Below are 18,100 nucleotides of genomic sequence, written 5' to 3'. Positions count from 1 at the left end.
GGGGATAGTTTTGTCCTCAAACCATGGGGACACACACGCATACACACCGTAGTGTCTAACTAATTAGCAGCCAGGCAGAAGGAGAGAAAGATAATGAGAGAGCGAGAGAGGCCTGATCTCAGTCATTTAGAGGAGAGAGAGGGGTATGGCAGGTCTCCTCTGCTCCTGTAAACCTCTCATCTCCTGTCTCTGCTCTTCCTCTCCATCCTCCCCCAATGACCCTCCTCATCCTCCCTCTTTCTGCTTCACAGATGAGTTTAAGGGCACGAGCACTGTGGAGCTGATCAAGAAGGAAGGCACCACTCTGGGCCTGACTGTATCTGGAGGCATCGATAAAGACGGCAAACCCCGCGTCTCCAACCTGCGGCAGGGCGGCATCGCTGCTAGGTCAGTACAAGTGACGCATTCAAAAGATCATTTGGAGAAACAATACGATATGTTTTAAAATGTTTGATGCATCATGATGGAAACCTGTTTGAGAACAGTAATTGATGAATTAATAATTGAGATTTTTTTGCTTAGATGTATTACTAAAATATTTATTTGTTCATTTATATTGTCTCTATTATTTATAGTTTTGGATAAATGTACTCAGTTTTGAGAAAACATAAAGAGACACAGTTCTCAGTTTATCTAGAATTACAATTTGTAGTGTTGTAAAATTAAAAATGAATAGAGAACCCAGTCCAGGAGACTTAAAACCAAGCAGAATTGATTTATTGAGACGTGTTGGTTAGTCTGCAGTCATACAGCATCTTCATGGAGTCCACGAGTCTGCAAGAGCCTACCGGAGTCTCTTACAGGTCTGCATGTTTTATCACCAGTCTGTAAGCAAGTCTAAAATGAGTCTATTATGGGTTTTAGGAAGAGGAAAGTGGTTAGGTGGAGACATTAAAAACGGGCATGACTAGTTTAGTTGAAAATCTTGTTTTAGGATCCTGAGGTTTTACCTGCCCTGACCAGCTTGAAAGTATCACCCAAAGACAAAGGCACTGACGTTGGGACTTTAGCATTTGCATCATTTTGGCACAGCTAGGCCTCAGGAAGCAGAAGGTTTTAAATTAAATGAGATAATTAAAAAAAACAAAAAATACAACTTTTCAGATATATGTAGATTATTGTTCATTTGGAACTAGATTTTATGCATATATATATTTTATATTCCCACGGTAGTTATGTGTTTGCGTAAACTGTTATTACTGTTTTATTTTGTACAATACTAATCATATTTCTTTCAAATTTCATATAAAACATTGTCATTTAGAGCGATTTTTAATGTAAATGATTATTTTCTTTGTTTTCAGAAGTTATATTTATTTTTAAGCAACTGTTGAAATATTTAGCCAATTGTGTGCGAATTCAGTGAAAAAGATCAAAAGAGGATTTTCTTTAATTTATTAGATACAATTAATTGATTCAATACACAGAGCTCTGGGTTACACCAATGCAATGCAAGAAATACGTTCAGGAGGTGTGCAACAAAACTGCATTTTGACTCCAGTATTTATACACAACTGATATTAGTAGGTGGAGTCTTTGTGTAATTCGTCACTTGTCAGTCATTCTGCAGTCCTTTGGCAGTTGCACCCAAACATACTTCCTCTTTCTGCAACCCTTTTCTGCATACCAGAACTGAACAGTTAAGTGCATCTTCAATATATTTCACAACTTCTACAAGCATCCAGCTCCTTGTGACCGTAAACATGTCTAGACTTGTTTACTAGACTAGAGCAAGACCCCCTCCCCCACTTGCACTATTTTTATTGTTATTCTTCTCTTGTCTTGTTATATTTCCCTCTTGTCAACAGTTCCTTCAATTAGTATGCAAGAAAGAAGAAGTTTGTTTGGTTAATATATGGTATCATACAAAAGAAGAAGACTGATTAATCTGTTGTTACAGATCGTTTAAGTATTTTTTCTAATAAAAGAGTAAAGAACACAACGCATTAACAATGCTTTAGAGGTAATATTTTTATCTCATGTTTGGATTAAATTTTATCACACCATTATAGTATAAAACTATACATTATTAACATTTTACTCAAACCCAAACTTCAAAAGCAAGGGAATCCAGAGAAACTGAGCATATACATAATTTAATTTATGCATTTGTTATTTAAAGCATTTATTATTTATTTGTATTATCTTTAGGTTCAATTTTGCAGATGCCAGTGGTTTGGAAAATCACCTTGGAGGCTTTGTGTTGTCAGGTTTTGTGTATATGCTAATGATTTTTGCTAAGACAGCATCAATAGACAAGCCCAGAGAGATCAATGTGTTCGTAGTTTATTGTGGAGGAGTTTGTCTGGGAAGCATGTACTCTCTCTCTCTCTCTCTGTCTCCCTCCCTCTATCTCTCTCTCTCTCTGTTTGTGTGTATGTGTGTGTGTCTTTGTGAACATGTTTTATCTTTTCACTCTGTGTGTGTATGTGTGTGCATGTGTGAATAAGGTAGACAGAATCTTTTAATCAATACTGCATAAGCCAGAACTCTTCTCCCATTTCCCTACTGGCTCTCAAAGATGGCAGACAGCCTGCTGTTCGCTAGTGTGTCAATTCTCCACAAACACTCACACAGACGTACACACATCCCAGTGAATGGATCCATATTCAGATCCCGGAACAAATACCGCACAAGCTCTATAGAAAAGCGCACACGATTTACACCCTCTTTTCACAATGACAGATACTTTTCTTCAGCAAAGGAACTGTTTGACTTTAAATGTTTTGCTGCATATCAAGTCTTGTATCTTATTACCACAGAGACACTCGGTCTGATAATTTTACTCAAGCTGAAATAAAATGCCTAACATCACACATAGTTCTTCCAGAATCTGTTGACAATCAGGCCGCCTTGTAAAATGCGAGATCTTTCAACTGCGTGTATGTGTGTCAGAGAGGGAAGGAGAGAGAGACTGGAGCAGCTTGTCTTGATCTTGCTAGATGCTTCCTTAGAACAAAGTGTTCTCTTCATGGGCTCAGATCAGCTATCAAAGCGCCTCAGAGCTCGACCTGACTCCATCTCCGCCTTTCTTTATTCATTCTCCTGCCTTTTTACTGTCTTCTTTTTGGTTATGCAATTTCCTCTTCTCTGCAGGATCTACATCTCTGTGCTTTTCTTTGCAGGAGTGACCAGCTGAACGTAGGGGACTACATAAAGTCTGTGAACGGGATCAACTTGACTAAGTTTCGTCACGATGAGATCATCAGTCTACTGAAGAATGTGGGGGAAAGGGTTGTGCTGGAGGTCGAGTATGAGCTGCCGCCTGTCTGTGAGTGAGATTATTAAAATCAATAATGTTACTTGTAAGGGGTCATTATCACAGAAAGCATCTAAGAAACACCAGATGCAGCATTCAGGATTTTTAAAATAAGCATCCACCAAGTTAACGTCCAATAAAATAGTTGTCATGCCAACATGCTACTGTAAACAGAAGCTTGCAGCACTTGCCCAAAGACCATAGATATATACACTAGATATCGCATACGGACACTGAGCTTGTGTCAATATCGCTGCCACATTTGTACAGTGCTCCCAGGACGAAAGTCATTCTACCACACTATTCAAGATTAAAGCCAATGTGAAGATGCAGGACTTTTTTACTGTGCATGAGTGTAGTAAGAAGCAAACAAAGAAAACAAAACATAAAGGCATAACATTTATAGACACATTTTTATGATTTTGTTTGTTAGGAACGTTTGTGTTAAACAAGTAATGTTATTGATGATAATACAGTCACTTACTGCACTGACCATAAGGTAAAGTAGCTAGACTTATGCTTGTTTTGTTGAATAAAATCAGCAAATAATGTAAATGAAATATGACAACAAGACGCTGAAACGCAGAAACTTGTATTATTGTCAGCTAAGTGAAGTAACGGCTCATTTTTGAAGTAACTTTTAACATAACAGTGCCTGTGCCTCAATATGCATACTGTCCACCCTAAATCGTTGAATATTACAAATGTTATATACTGTACTGTTTTGATAAGAAAGGTGGATATGCACATTGAGACGCAGGGATATCGGTGGTTCATATGAGTCATTCATAACACAAACCAATCACTCCCTCTGTTAAAAGTGAAAGCAGGATCAGAGGGGGTGTTTCAGAACACTGATTAAATCAAATTTTACAGGGTGGGAGGATAATACATTTCCATGCACACAAGCACATGCTTTTTGTCACCAATAAACATGTGGTTACTTATCCATCAATATAGAAAAGTGATGTAAAATTATAATTTTAGTAAGGTCAGTCCTCCACTGCACCTTGGTCCTACATTCATTACAAAGGAACGCTACCCTGTACTAAAATGGCGGCTCTATTGATGCATTCCTTTCAATAGACAACATAGGCTTAAGCGACATCTAATGTAAATATATATGCGCAAAGACTATAGAATACACAAGACATGTTACTCCTATAGTTTTGAATAGGGAAAAGTGTAATGGTCATATGGCGAATGAAACCCCGCCTTCAAGTACAGGAGCCAATCAGCGATCGATGTAGACTGACGATTCCCTGTGGGAGGGGCTTGGATCAGACGTGAGTTTCTGCAGATTTTAAAAGTTTAGAAATAAAACTAACGAGACAGATTTTGTTTAGTTTTATTGGTGCTTCCTAATATGAAATTTAATCATACGCAATTTTGGAGAATGTGATGTTTCCCCATTCAAACAGAATGCCCGAGGATACTGCCCAAGAGGCGTTTCAAAGATGGCTGCCAAGTGAAATGGCTTGCATTTGAGGGACTTTGACTTGCCCCACCTCTGAGTTCCTCTGATTGGTCCACTGCTTTGTAACTAACATTGAGCAAGTTGAAATTCTTTTAATTTGACATGGTGTTTTTCATCAAGTCTGTATTTACATAGACAAACAATGGAGAAGTAACACATTGAAATAGAGAAACACATTCTGTGTGAATAACTGCACAGTTTGGATACTTGATGCTGATTTTTCAGCCATAGTAATCTGCATTTTTAGAGTAATAAACAATTAACTGTTTACTGTATTTGTTTATATTAATATATAATTGTTCAGTAAGTTTTGTGCTGGTATCTTGGCTAGTTTAGCCCTGTCATCAATAAATAAATATGACAGTGAAACTGCCAGGAGGCAAGTCCCAGCCTTAATGAAGGACTCATTCATTAAAATGATTTGTTCAAAACAGCTGATTCATTTAGCTATTAGGTAAGTGTCATCATCCAAAATCATCCAAATAGCCCATTGCACCCTACATGCAAAGTGCCACATCACATCTTTTAGAATTCTAAACATTGATTTATATGAGGGTACGCACATCGCTGCCAACATTTTGCATTGATTCACATTGCTTAGCAATATATAGAAAGCAATGCAAAAACAAGGCACAGCAAGGCTGGTGTATAACCAACTTTACTGTAAAGCAACAATAAAACAAAAAAATAAACATCTCTTTTTATTTGGCCAGTGTTCAACATAATACTCTCAAAAATGTAATTAGAGCAACACCTACAACTTCTTGATGACCTTCATCATATATTTTGGAGAAAATGTAAAGCACAGCTCACTCCTTTGGTTTTCTTTTTAACAATGTAAATGTATTAAGTGGTTCAGGCAATGTATGAGTGAAAATCTGTCCGTGGATTGTTATCATCATAGATGATAAATATTATGCACCAGCCTGCCTCTGATTCATTGCAATGACACCTGTTTTATAACAGCACACTTACACTGAGTTTCTTCACTCTCTATATGATGTAATCTGTAGTTTGATGTTCATTCATATGCTCTGGTCAAGCATTGAAATCTTGACAGAACTTTGAACTGTTCATTTCTTTCCTCAGCTGTACAGGGCTCAGGGGTCATGTTCAAAAACGTGGAGGTGACGCTGCACAAAGAAGGCAATACATTCGGTTTCGTCATCAGAGGTGAGCAGACTTCCACACATCAGAGCTCAATGCGCTTCATTCACATCTACATCAAACAAAGAGAGACCATTCTTCGCTGAAGATTTATTTTGCTGCCCTTGGGCCTGTTGAAAGAGACGCAACAGCTTTCAGTAGCACCGCTAGCACTCGATTTCTAAATATTTACCAAACAGCATTTTAGACTTCATTAAAAGAAAGACATCTTTTTTTCATATCCATCTAGAGTATGAAGTCTTTTGAAGAGCGGCAGAAAAAAAAAAGCCAAGGTCTTGGTTAGCTTTGCTCCTTTTCTCAAATCATTCTCAAAGAGGCATACTAAGGACTTCCTTTTCATCTTTGAGACTCCATTTGTGAATTCAATGGCATGCAATTTTATAGCGAGCAGCGGCTTTAAAAATGTATAATCTTGTGCTTTTGTTGAAAAATATATGGAAATTTCATTGAGGTGAGAAAACGGCCTTTATTGTCTTTCAATAAGACGCTGTATGGAGCTGATTGGCCAAATGTACTGTATGTTAAAGCATCGGGTGTACTGTATGTCTTGCTGTATGACTTCATTTGATAAACATGTCAATACGAGTTGTTTTCTTCCTATGATGTAGGAGGCGCCCATGAAGACAGAAACAAATCTCGCCCAGTTACCATAACAACCATCAGACCCGGCGGTCCAGCTGACAGGTGAGTTGTTCCTGAACTCAGCTAGATTCATCAGCACTGACATTAAAGCTTTCTTCCAAAACATAAACAGCATCCTGAACAAAAGTGGCTGAAAAGAGACTGATTAGAAACACTCTGATCTAGGCAGGAGAAATTTCCATATTATACAAAAAGTCGAAAGTCTAACAATTGATTTCGGTGGAGTTGGTGTTAGCATTTTGCTTAGCTAATGTCAGTACTGTGATTCAGTAAACAGATGAAACCTAGGAATCTTGTTCCAATGAAGTTGTTTATTCTTTACTTACAGAAACTAAAGCATCTTCAGTTTTAGAAATCACAAAGTATTACTTAGTGTTCCCAGAGTTCTAATTATGTAAAGCCCCGGCCAGATCATACGGTTTTTATTGTCAGTTATGAAAGTCAAATTATGCGATTTTGTCTTAATCAAATCTTAACTTCTCTTGGGCAAAAAATGTGCCAGACTAAAGGTTCCTTCACAATCAGTCATCTCGTGACATCCACAATAAGCGTTATTTCCCAAAGCAGTCACAAGTGTTGCTATAACAAAATTTCTTATCTTAATTTCAATGTTTTAAAATTTTATTTCAATTTCAATAAACACTGATGCTTGCTGACAATTAGGTCATAAAATTGTTATAATATAAAATTTTGTTATAACATTGATGGGATCAAACGTTTATTTTCTTTTTAATATTAAGACTTATTTTAATATCTCCATTTTTTTAAAATAAGATAAATGCTTAAAACTTAAAATAGTCTTGTAGCATTTACAGTGCTGTTGACTGCCAAGAAATTATTATGTAGTTGCATTTTTTATTTTATTTTTCTGTGCATGTCATATTATTTTTAACTCTTGCATGCTTGTTTGCTCTCTGTGGTGCTTGCAATGGGTTGAACTTTTAACTTTACTGGTCCCCCCTGAATAGACTGTAGTCATTGCTGCGAAATGACAAGAAATTGCTTGATGAAAATAGTGTTTCCCAGTCAGAGTTCCTTTCAGACCCGGAATAGATTGCCCTGCAACTTCAGCACTCGCTTGAGAATTGCAAATGGACCGGCACGATATTTCACTCACTCTGGCGTTTGAACTGCTCCGTTATTACCGTCATTACACGCCAGCCCGTCTCTCCCGTTCCCCTCAACCCTTATCAATATTCATTTTGCACACTGGTAATTTCATTTCTTACCGACAGAGAATTCCCATATCTTTTGTTCAGCAGCATTTTTTATTTTTTTTAAGTAAATATTGTGTTCTGTTCCACTGCAATTTGGTATTGACTGGCCTCTGACATCTTGCAGTCGCAAAGAAAGGCTCCTTTTGGAAAATAAAAACTGCAGAATACATTTTATATGAGGCTTAAATCAAGCCTTTAAGCAAAATGTTACTCTTAGAGTGATTTCTTGTTTTTCCAGGTTTAAACATGCTTTGAAGCAGTCGTCACATGTATCTCAATGGACTGATCTAGCAAAAAGTTTTGTGCACAGATGAACAAGTTGTCAATGATTTACACAAAATGCCAGGCCAGCAGTTGGCAATGTCACTTTTCAATGATGCACTCATACTGTTTTATATTTCACCATTGTTTTTTTTGATTTTCAAACACACTTTTACTGTGGTTTCCTGAAGATCTCTGGTGTATTAACCACAGACGCCATAATAACAAAAGGAATGCGTGTAATTATGTGTAACACCTGTAACATGTCTATTTTTATGAATAAACTTGCAGAAGACGTGCAATTATGTCTCTGGGTCCCTTTTGTGTTATTCAAAAAGCCAATTTTAGTCTTTGTTGTCTTCTGTTTTTTTCTCAGGGAAGGGACCATCAAACCAGGCGACAGGCTGCTCAGTATTGACGGAATTCGTCTGCATGGAGCGTCTCACGCAGAGGCCATGAGCATCCTCAAGCAGTGCGGCCAAGAAGCCACTCTTCTCATAGAGTACGATGTGTCAGTCATGGGTAAGGACACGCCCACTTCAATTACTCCCATTTATTTTTATGCAAAAAAGCCAGCAATAAATGTATGCAACATAATAATATTATTAATAATCCTTTTTGAAATATGGCTGGATGTTATTGGAAAAATCTGACAGTTCTGTATTTGTTTTTTCTGGACTGTATATATTGTGATATGAGTATAATCTCTCAGGATGATTTAAAGAACTCTATTTAGGAAGAAATAATCATTTTCATTGATAGGGATTAGGGAATGCATTTCCATAAAATATAATAAACACATTTTAAACATAATTTAATACAATAGTGCTTTAAGGTGCTTCATGGTTTTCTGGAGAGTCTAACACATAGGTCTCAAACTGGATTCCTGGAGGGCCGCAGCTCTGCACAGTTTTGCTCCAACCCTAATCAAACACAGCTGATCCAACTTATCAAGGCGTTCAAGACTACTAGAGACTATTAAGCAGGTGTGGGTTGGAGCTGGTTTGAGCTAAACAATGCAGTGCTATGGAGCTAAAATATCAATACCTGTAAAAACAAAAGTCTCATCATTTTATAGTTTTAACGGTTTTGATGCACTTTAAATGTTGACTACTGTAGTCTTCATTATAGAAATAATTGAATGCAATTAATCTTATCATTTCTTGTGGCCAAATTTACTTGAAATCTTTCATAGTCGTAGCCCTAAAAATCTCACAATAATATGGTTAAACTTTGCATGTGTTCTGTGTTTTCTGGATAATTATAATCCCCACTTGATATAGCAGATCTTGTGATGTGACTATTGCAAATTCACACATTGCTTATGATATCGATGCTGAAATTATATACTGTGCTGGCCTTTTTTTCAATGTCATTGATTTAGATTAGGAAACAGGGAATTTTATTTACAATTACGTGTTGCTGCCTTAATAAAATATACAGTTTTATAGTGAAGTTTTATTAATTAATTTGGAGTCTTTATTTAGTAACCCTTATTAAAAATAAGAACAACCCAACAGTTAATTTGTCCATACTTTACCAAAAATTAAGGCGAAACAACCCAGCATTTTTAGAGTCGAATAACTCCCCTAGTAAATACTTGTTAAATAACTCTTATTATAGTATTATAAGAGCATTCGTAGACTTTTACATCAAGAAAAGTAGAATAAATATACTTATCAGTCTGTTCTATAATAAATAAAGCTCTGGTTGATACGAACACTAGTAGTACTATTAATACTAATTAATATAATTCTAATACAGCATTCATAATAATATATACTTTACTATACTATACTATATGATATACAGTTGAAGTCAGAATTTATTAGCCCCCCTTTGATATTTTTTTTCTTTTTTTAATTTTTAAAATGATGTTTAACAGAGAAGGTAAATTTTCACAGTATGTCTGATAATAGTTTTTTTTCTGGAGAAAGTTTTATTTGTTTTATTTTTATATTTATTAGAATAAAAGCTGTTTTAATTTTTTTTAAAATCATTTTAAGGTCAAAATTATTAGCCCCTTTAAGCTGTATATTTTTTGATAGTCTACAAAAAACCCATCGTTTTACAATAAGTTGCCTAATTACACTAACCTGCCTAGTCAACCTAATTAATTAACCTAGCTAAGCCTTTAAATGTCACTTTAAGCTGTATAGAAGTGTCATCATGACAAAGAAAAAATAAATCAGTTATTAGAAATGAGTTATTAAAACTATTATGTTTAGAAATGTGTTGAAAAAATCTTCTCTCCGTTAAACAGAAAATGGGGAAAAAATAAAAGGGGGCTAATAATTCTGATTTTAACTGTATATAATCCTTATACAGCATTAATACACTTATAACTTATATACAGTAGATGACATAGTTAAAAAAGTTACTTTTAGTCAACAGAGTGTTTAAAGAGCATCGTGATTTTTATTTTGGTTGTAGTCACAGTTATGTTAATGTTTTTCCAGTTCTACATAATAGCAGTGACTTTGCCAAGCAGGGGCGTGATTATGGGCCCTTTGTGGTTTGTTGAAGACCATTTTTGCTGTTGTTTTCTGAATGTTGAAGCTTAATTGTCCTTGCCGGAAGACCATTGCAGTATTGTAAACACATCGACTGAAAACAGCAATTACAGAATGTAGCATTTTAGCAATTTTCAAAAAGTACCGAGCAATTATTCCATGTTATCCAGCTCTCGAATGTCAATATATTTGTGTAGCATTTGTAAATGTCAAGGAAATCATGCTGTGGATAATGACAGAGTGCCAAAGAGCTGAATGAGGTGCATGAAACACACAAGAAAGAAGATGGCAGCGTGTGAGCTGAACTGAAATGAAAAAGGAAATTCTCAAAGATTTCAAGTCGCCCTCGGCTGTAACTCATCTTTCCGATGTTGTTGTGTTGGGTTCTGATCCGGAAGTGATAGATTCTCTTTCTGCTGTGCCCACTGGAAGGATACTTGAAAAGGCACACCCTGCTTCACTGCACTAATACGCCCTCAGTCCAGACAGCATTAAACAATAACTACCTACAGTGCTTGTTCGACTGTGCTTTTGGTCAGGGCACTTTTCTTCTCCGTTTATGACTTGCTGTGTAACCGAAAAACTATTTTGTTCTGGATTTTTTTTTTTTTTTTCCAAAGTAAAGCTTTTTCTCGCCATCTAAAACAACTGACCCTTTACAAGACCTAACCCGCCTGGCCTTGCTATGGTCCACAAGTTTTTGGCTTCAGCCACAATGCTTCAAGTGTCAAACTGTTCACACCCTGGGGACATAATGAATCATTTCTTGAAGACTATCGTGCATAAAACAAAACCAAGATTGAAGCCATAGTTTACAGATCACAAGGTAAAACTGAATGACTTGGAAAATGAGAATGAGCCCCTGTTTACACTAATGCGTTTACGTTTTAAAATGCATAAGTTTTGCTACGGTTACGCCATCCGTCCACATGACGCAGGAGTTTTCGAGTGCTGAAAATGGAGCGTTTTGGAAACGCTGAAGAGGCCATTTTTATTCTAAAACACTGCTGCTCCATCTCAGTGTGGATAGGGGAAAACGGATACATCTGAACACGGAGGCTGGGCTGCCGACATTCGCCTCTCTGATTGGGGCTTTTCCTCAATATTAAGTAGCCCACACACAGTTCAGTCCTGCATTCTCTCCTTGTAAGTTCAGACTTCGCAAGTTTGATATGGAAAACAGGCTCCCGAGGACATGTTGAGTAAATCTTCAAAGGGAACAGTGTATTTTCTAAACTTATTCGCATCATCCTGGATACGTACGCTGTTTCACTTTCTTAACAATAAAATGATAACATGATATAAGGAACTGCCTATTTTCATTTTGACATTAACAACCTAACAGACAGCTGAAATGTTGAGGCGTCGTGCTGCATATACGAGCGTCATCTTCACTGTATGCATATTTATAACAAAACAGAGCCTATAACATTTCTGCCTCCTTTCATTTTTATTGAAAATACGAAACATACCCTTTCTTTTAAAAATCAATGACGGCCCTTATAAAAGTGTATTTAATTCAATTCAATTCAGCTTTATTTGTATAGCGCTTTTACAATGTAGATTGTGTCAAAGCAGCTTCACATAAATGGTCATAGTAACTGGAACAGTGTGGTTCAGGTTTTAGTGTTTAAGTTCAGTTCAGTTCAGTTTAGCTCAGTTCAGTGTGATTTAATCATTACTGAGAGTTCAAACACTGAAGAGTAAATTCATCGATGCGTAGCTCTACCAATCCTGAACCATGCGAGGCAGTGGCGACAGCGGAGAGGGAAAAAAAACTTCACCTGATGGAAGTGAAGAAAAAAAACCTTGAGAGAACCAGACTGAGTTGGGCACAACCATTTTTAAAAAATCTCCAATGCAAAGTTTGCAATTGTTCAATTGTTTTAAATTGGGTAAATTTGCTGTGTTGACCAACAGAATGGTGTTTTGTTTGAAAAGATTTGTGTTTCATACAGTACAATTACATTAGTTTTAATTATTGATCTTTCTTTTTTTTTTTTTGCTATGTGACAGAAGCTAAACAACATTTTAAGCAAAGCAATTTGTGCTGTTAGTTAATTCATGAAGGAATAATTCTTTGGAGTTTGATCTTTTAATCTTTTAAATGAATCATTTAAATCATTTAAACTGGTTCACAAAAACAATTTGATAACAAGTAATGTACAATAAGTTTATACATTATAGGAAATAAAGAACAACAATCGGTCAATATACAGAATGTACATGGTAACATTAAATATTAACTTATCTCTGTGCTCAGCCAAAACACGTGAACAAGTAATAGATTTAAAAGACCAAAGTCGGGGAATATGTTGTTAGATAAAGACAACAAGATGAATTGAATATCAAGTTTAACAAATATAGTGAGATTGGAACAGAGGTAGATTCTTGATGAACAGTCTGACGAGCACAGCTCTCATCTGGCTAGATATGTTGCAGCGCATGCCAGAGTGTGTGTGTGTGGTCACTTGATGTGCGTTTTCAGTGGTGTGGTGTAGACGGAGAGCTGTTCAGAAATGCTGGGTGAAACGCTAGTGTGGACGCGGATCGTTTTCATTCTAGTTTTAAAACTAAAACGTACTAGTGTAAACGGGGCCTTAGGTGAACCCAGATGATCAACACATTTAAAATTTCTAGATTAAAAGCAAACAAAGACAGCATTCTGAAAAGTGCGTAAAGGGTGTACTTTAATTTGTGCATACAATAAGAACTACTATAAATAGTGTTTCTGAAGAAAACAAGGTGCCACATTTGTTTATACACAACTTCCTGAAACTGATATTATTGACAAGAGCAGGCTTGAATTCTGTATATTCCCCCCCAAAAAAAAAAAAATGTGTATCTACTTTCTGTGCTGTGTGAGCATGTTCATACATTTTCAAATTCAAGTTCTGAAGGGTTTGTTTGCCAGAAAAAAATGCAGATAGTGATGCAAGACATAGTATCTATGATGGTCAGATTTTCTGTCTTCATACTGTATTTTTGCACACCTCACATTCTTTGTTTGCCTTATCAGTTTTCCTGCTCGTTGTTCATTGGTGCATAAGACACTGCTAGTGTTGAGAAGTCATGAATCAGCTCCTTTAAACAGTCTAATTCAGTTAACTGGCTCAAAAAATGATTCAGCATTTCTTGTACAACATTACATACTGATCCGTTAAGAAGTACACTTTTCAATATCAGCTTGCTCATCACAACGCAAGAAATCTGCTGTTCATAAAACTAATTACAGAACAGATGTGTCAAACTCTAAAAGAGATGATTCTCAGATCACTGAATCAACTAATCAGAATCATTCACTCCAATTCATGAGTGAGTTGTCAAATTGTTTTTGTGAACCAGTTTAAATGATTCATTTAAAAGATCAAACTCCAAAGAATTATTCCTTCATGAATTAACTAACAGCACAAATTGCTATGCTTAAAATGTTGTTTAGCTTCTGTCACATAGCAAAAAAAAAAAAAAAAAAAGAAAGATCAATAATTAAAACTAATGTAATTGTACTGTATGAAACACAAATCTTTTCAAACAAAACACCGTTCTGTTGGTCAACACAGCAAATTTACCCAATTTAAAACAATTGAACAATTGCAAACTCTGCATTGGAGATTTTTTGGGACATTCCCAATTGTATGAATCCCTATTAAAATGACTGGGTTAAAAAAAATAGATAGATAGATAGATAGATAGATAGATAGATAGATAGATAGATAGATAGATAGATAGATAGATAGATAGATAGATAGATAGATAGATAGATAGATAGATAGATAGATAGATAGATAGATAGATAGATAGATAGATAGATAGATAGATAGATAGATAGATAGATAGATAGATAGATAGATAGATAGATAGATAGATAGATAGATAGATAGATTTCTGTATACATCCAATATAATAACTATTATACTCCAAATACTGTATATTAACAGTATATATCCACAAATACAGTCAGTAAGAGACCAAATCCATAAAAAACCTTTGATTCTCAGTGAGTGGCTACAGAGATTTTTTCATATCTCATTTGCAGAATATTGAGCATTATCTCATCTCTTTGACGCACTCACCATTTGCCTTGCTTTACTGTCAACCCAACAATCTCCCGCAGAGGAGTTGAAGTGGAGCTCTGCACCAGTGGACACATGCAGTAATGAGGTTTGATTAAAAGTAACCACCAGAGACCAAGAATGCATTGTGCATTCATCATAATTTACAGCCGCCCTTCCTCCCATTGCCACATGCTCCTCCAGCCTTTTACAGCAACACAGGTGCTCCTAGAGCTCCTCTATCATCCCCTCATCAGCACGATGTGCTTAACGGTGGCATGTTAATCACCAAGCCTCTGTCACCTCGATGGCACCCATGTGATTGAACAATTTCCCCACCCCTGGCTTTATTAATGGATAGTCTGTTCCTCCCTGTTTAGCTGGTGTCAGGTGAGTCTGAAAAGCTTGGCAGGAAGGTGAAGGTGGAAATCAGGGGCTGGAAATGGGGCTTTAATCATCATCTGCTGTCATGGCTGGTCAATGAGATCCCTTGGATCTCATTTACCATGTTTAGCGATCCCTCACCTTCCCTAGAGATGTGCAGTTTGGTCATTTCGTCTACCTAGATATACTCAGCAGGCAATTTTCAGATCACATTTTCTTTATCCAACCAGATTACAATGTTATAACTCAGCTTACCTTTATAACAAATCCATTTTTTACATTTGTGAATAAAGTTTTAGGGCTCTTAATCATTGATAAATGATTTACCATTGCAAATGGCAATATCTCAAGGCACAAACATCCTTTTTGTAACCTTCACCCTGTCTCCTCCTTGATGGTAGTATGAGCTGCAATCTCATCTTACCTCAAACTCTTTCATTTGGTCTCAATTTTCAGTTCAGATCTTCTCAGTTCAGTTACACTGCAATATAACATCCAAACACATTCATATCAAATTTCCCTTGGTACATTTGCATGTACTTAAAGAACATTTTCCATTGCTTAAGGCTTTAAAACAATCACAAATGACACAGATTCCCAATTTCATCACAAAGGCATACAGTCACTTTCTGTAACCTTCACTCTGTCTGATGGTGGAATGAGCTGCAGTCCCTTCTTACATCACACTCCCTTTCTGTCTGAAAGTTTAAGTTCAGGTCTCTATCCAGACAGATAGCAATGTATCATCTAAAACACCTTAACAATCAATAAATTTCTGTATATTTACATGTAAAGACTCTTTAAATTAAAGTGTATAGCAAGTAGTGTTGTTAGTTCCACGATGATTCGATTACGATCATAATAATTGTGGAACCAACATCACTACTTGCTATACACTTTATATACACATATAATCCTTTTTAACAACACACTTTACATGCCAATTTGCACATAACAGCGGCACATATTTGTTTATATTTTGTTTATATTTTTGTTTTGTTTATACACATTTGTGGCACACTTTGTATATTTGCATTCACTACTTACTTCTATTTTTAAAATATATTTATTATCGTTTTTTTGTCCTGTCTTTTGTAATTCTGTTGCACTGTAGAAGTTCTGTCACGAAAACAAATAGCTTGTATGTGTGAACATACCTGGCAATAAAGCTCTTTCTGATTCTGATTTTGATTCTAAAACTATCAAAAATGACACAATCTCTCATATTTGAGGTACAAGGAGACTTTCTGTAAGCTTCACCTCTCTTTGCTCCTCCCTTATGGAATGATCTGCAATCTCTCATCATCACAAACCCTCAGCACAAAACACAATGCTAGTGATGAGATGTGAGTCTTTTTTTGTCTCTATTGGACAGTTATTTCAAAGATGTAGTTTAAAAAAAATTCAACATTTTAAGCACACCACTGGGGACTCATGCATTGTACCATAAACCTCCACTATATGGATTTTGTCTGCTAGGGTACCCTGCAGCTGTCTTTACCAGCCAACTTTCAATTCAGCTATTCTCTGTCCAATCACAAGGCAGTGTACAACCCAACATGCCATCATAAATCAGTTCCTGCACAATAAAACAATCACAAGTGTCACAATTCTTTATATAGTTCGAGGCAGTTTTCAAAACCTACAGTATATCCTCACTGCCAACATTTCTCCTCAACTCACACTCTCTCTCTTCCTTATAAATCCTCCAACTCACCTCAATATGGTCACAGTACATGTTCATTGGTGCAAGAGACAGTGTTAGTGATGAGAAGTCTGACTTGTTTCTGTGAATCAGCTCTTTTGAACAGTATAATTCAATGAAGTGCTTTAAGAAAAAAAAGATTCAGCATATCTTGTGTACTGATGCATTATGAGGTAATCTTTTAGCAACCTCTCCTCCGATCAGTTTGTCACTTTTTCTAAAATATGAATCAAAGGGGAATTTACTAAAACACTCACCATACTGTAATGCAGTTCATCAGGGCTATTTTATTAGTTTGTCATGGGGGCATCAGCATCCCAAGCGAAGGACCGGAGAGATATGACTTGCTATATGAGTGATGATGCAACTGCATATAAGAGCTCATATGCTGTATTTTTGCTCCTTAAGACATCCATGCTGGCTTTTTCTACATTAAAATGTTAATACACTGTATTTTGAGACTAAATAATATCAGTGCATTGTACAATAGACTTTTTGTTTTTTTACAACCATTCAAACGTTGTATTTCAGAGCACAGCAAAAGCAGGGCAGTGCATTAAGTAGGCTTCTTCTACATTCAGACACATTTATATGTTATGTTTTGTACTGCATGACAACTAGGGATGCAACAATTGTAGATTTTTGTTGTACGATTATATAGTTTGAAGAATAATCATGGTTTTAGGGTTATCATATCTAATGTAAATTCAAGCTTTATATTAGGTAAGTAGCTATTTAGATTAACTGTTGTTGCCATCTGCGTTCATACATGCATAATCATAGTCTTACATATCTTTTGTTTACATTGCACTGAAAGGCACGCACAGCTCTCACCGTCAGATGTGCCTGGAAAGCCGCGAGCGTGTTGCTCCGCTTGTGCACGCTTATTGTCATATATTCTTACATTAGAAACAAGAAACTTGCAAGCGGAAAAAGACGTGATATGGAAATAGCTGCTGCTATAGTTAATCCAGTGTGCGTGTGTATTAGCCCTCGTGTACAAGCTTGGAACTTGTAACTAGCGCACAGTTCGCAACTTGCCATAACTTTGTTAAATTGCAGCAGTTTCATTTCGTTCCATGCTACAGAAATGCAACTTAGAGAAGACTTTATGATTTATTAACTGTAACGATTTAAAGCGCAGTTAATAGTTAAATTGGCTAATTGTTGCATCTCTGTCAACGATATCAGTGCATTGTACAAAAGGCCTTTCCTACAAACATATGCAAATGTTTTTGGCTGCCCATGCCACTCGCTTCTGGTAACTCACACTCTGTGCAACCTTCAACTGCAGCTCATGCTCTATTAAACAGAGCACGTCACTCCATAACTATAGCGGCTGTTTTTCGACTGAACTAAATTTAATTTTGATGTTTCGGTCACACTGTTTGGAGGGCCAGAACAAATTGTCTCGCGTGCCGGG

At 36.3% G+C, this 18,100-nt stretch overlaps 1 protein-coding gene across 50 annotated transcripts in view; it reads left to right on the top strand.

Moving 5' to 3' along the window:
- Positions 1-18,100, top strand: part of grip1 (glutamate receptor interacting protein 1) — a 359,502-nt gene that overhangs the window by 251,792 nt on the left and 89,610 nt on the right. For all 50 annotated transcript variants that reach the window (XM_073946220.1, XM_073946216.1, XM_073946217.1 and 47 more), the window contains 5 exons: positions 252-387; positions 3,126-3,271; positions 5,826-5,909; positions 6,512-6,587; positions 8,400-8,545. In XM_073946220.1, the coding sequence (XP_073802321.1) occupies positions 252-387; positions 3,126-3,271; positions 5,826-5,909; positions 6,512-6,587; positions 8,400-8,545 (588 nt within the window). The remainder of the gene's footprint in view (positions 1-251; positions 388-3,125; positions 3,272-5,825; positions 5,910-6,511; positions 6,588-8,399; positions 8,546-18,100) is intronic.

Source organism: Danio rerio, chromosome 4, assembly GCF_049306965.1.
Source record: "Danio rerio strain Tuebingen ecotype United States chromosome 4, GRCz12tu, whole genome shotgun sequence".
In the NCBI taxonomy this organism is placed as follows: domain Eukaryota; kingdom Metazoa; phylum Chordata; class Actinopteri; order Cypriniformes; family Danionidae; genus Danio; species Danio rerio.
The sequence above is the reverse complement of the archived record's forward strand: the minus strand, read 5'-3'. Positions and strand labels throughout refer to the sequence as shown.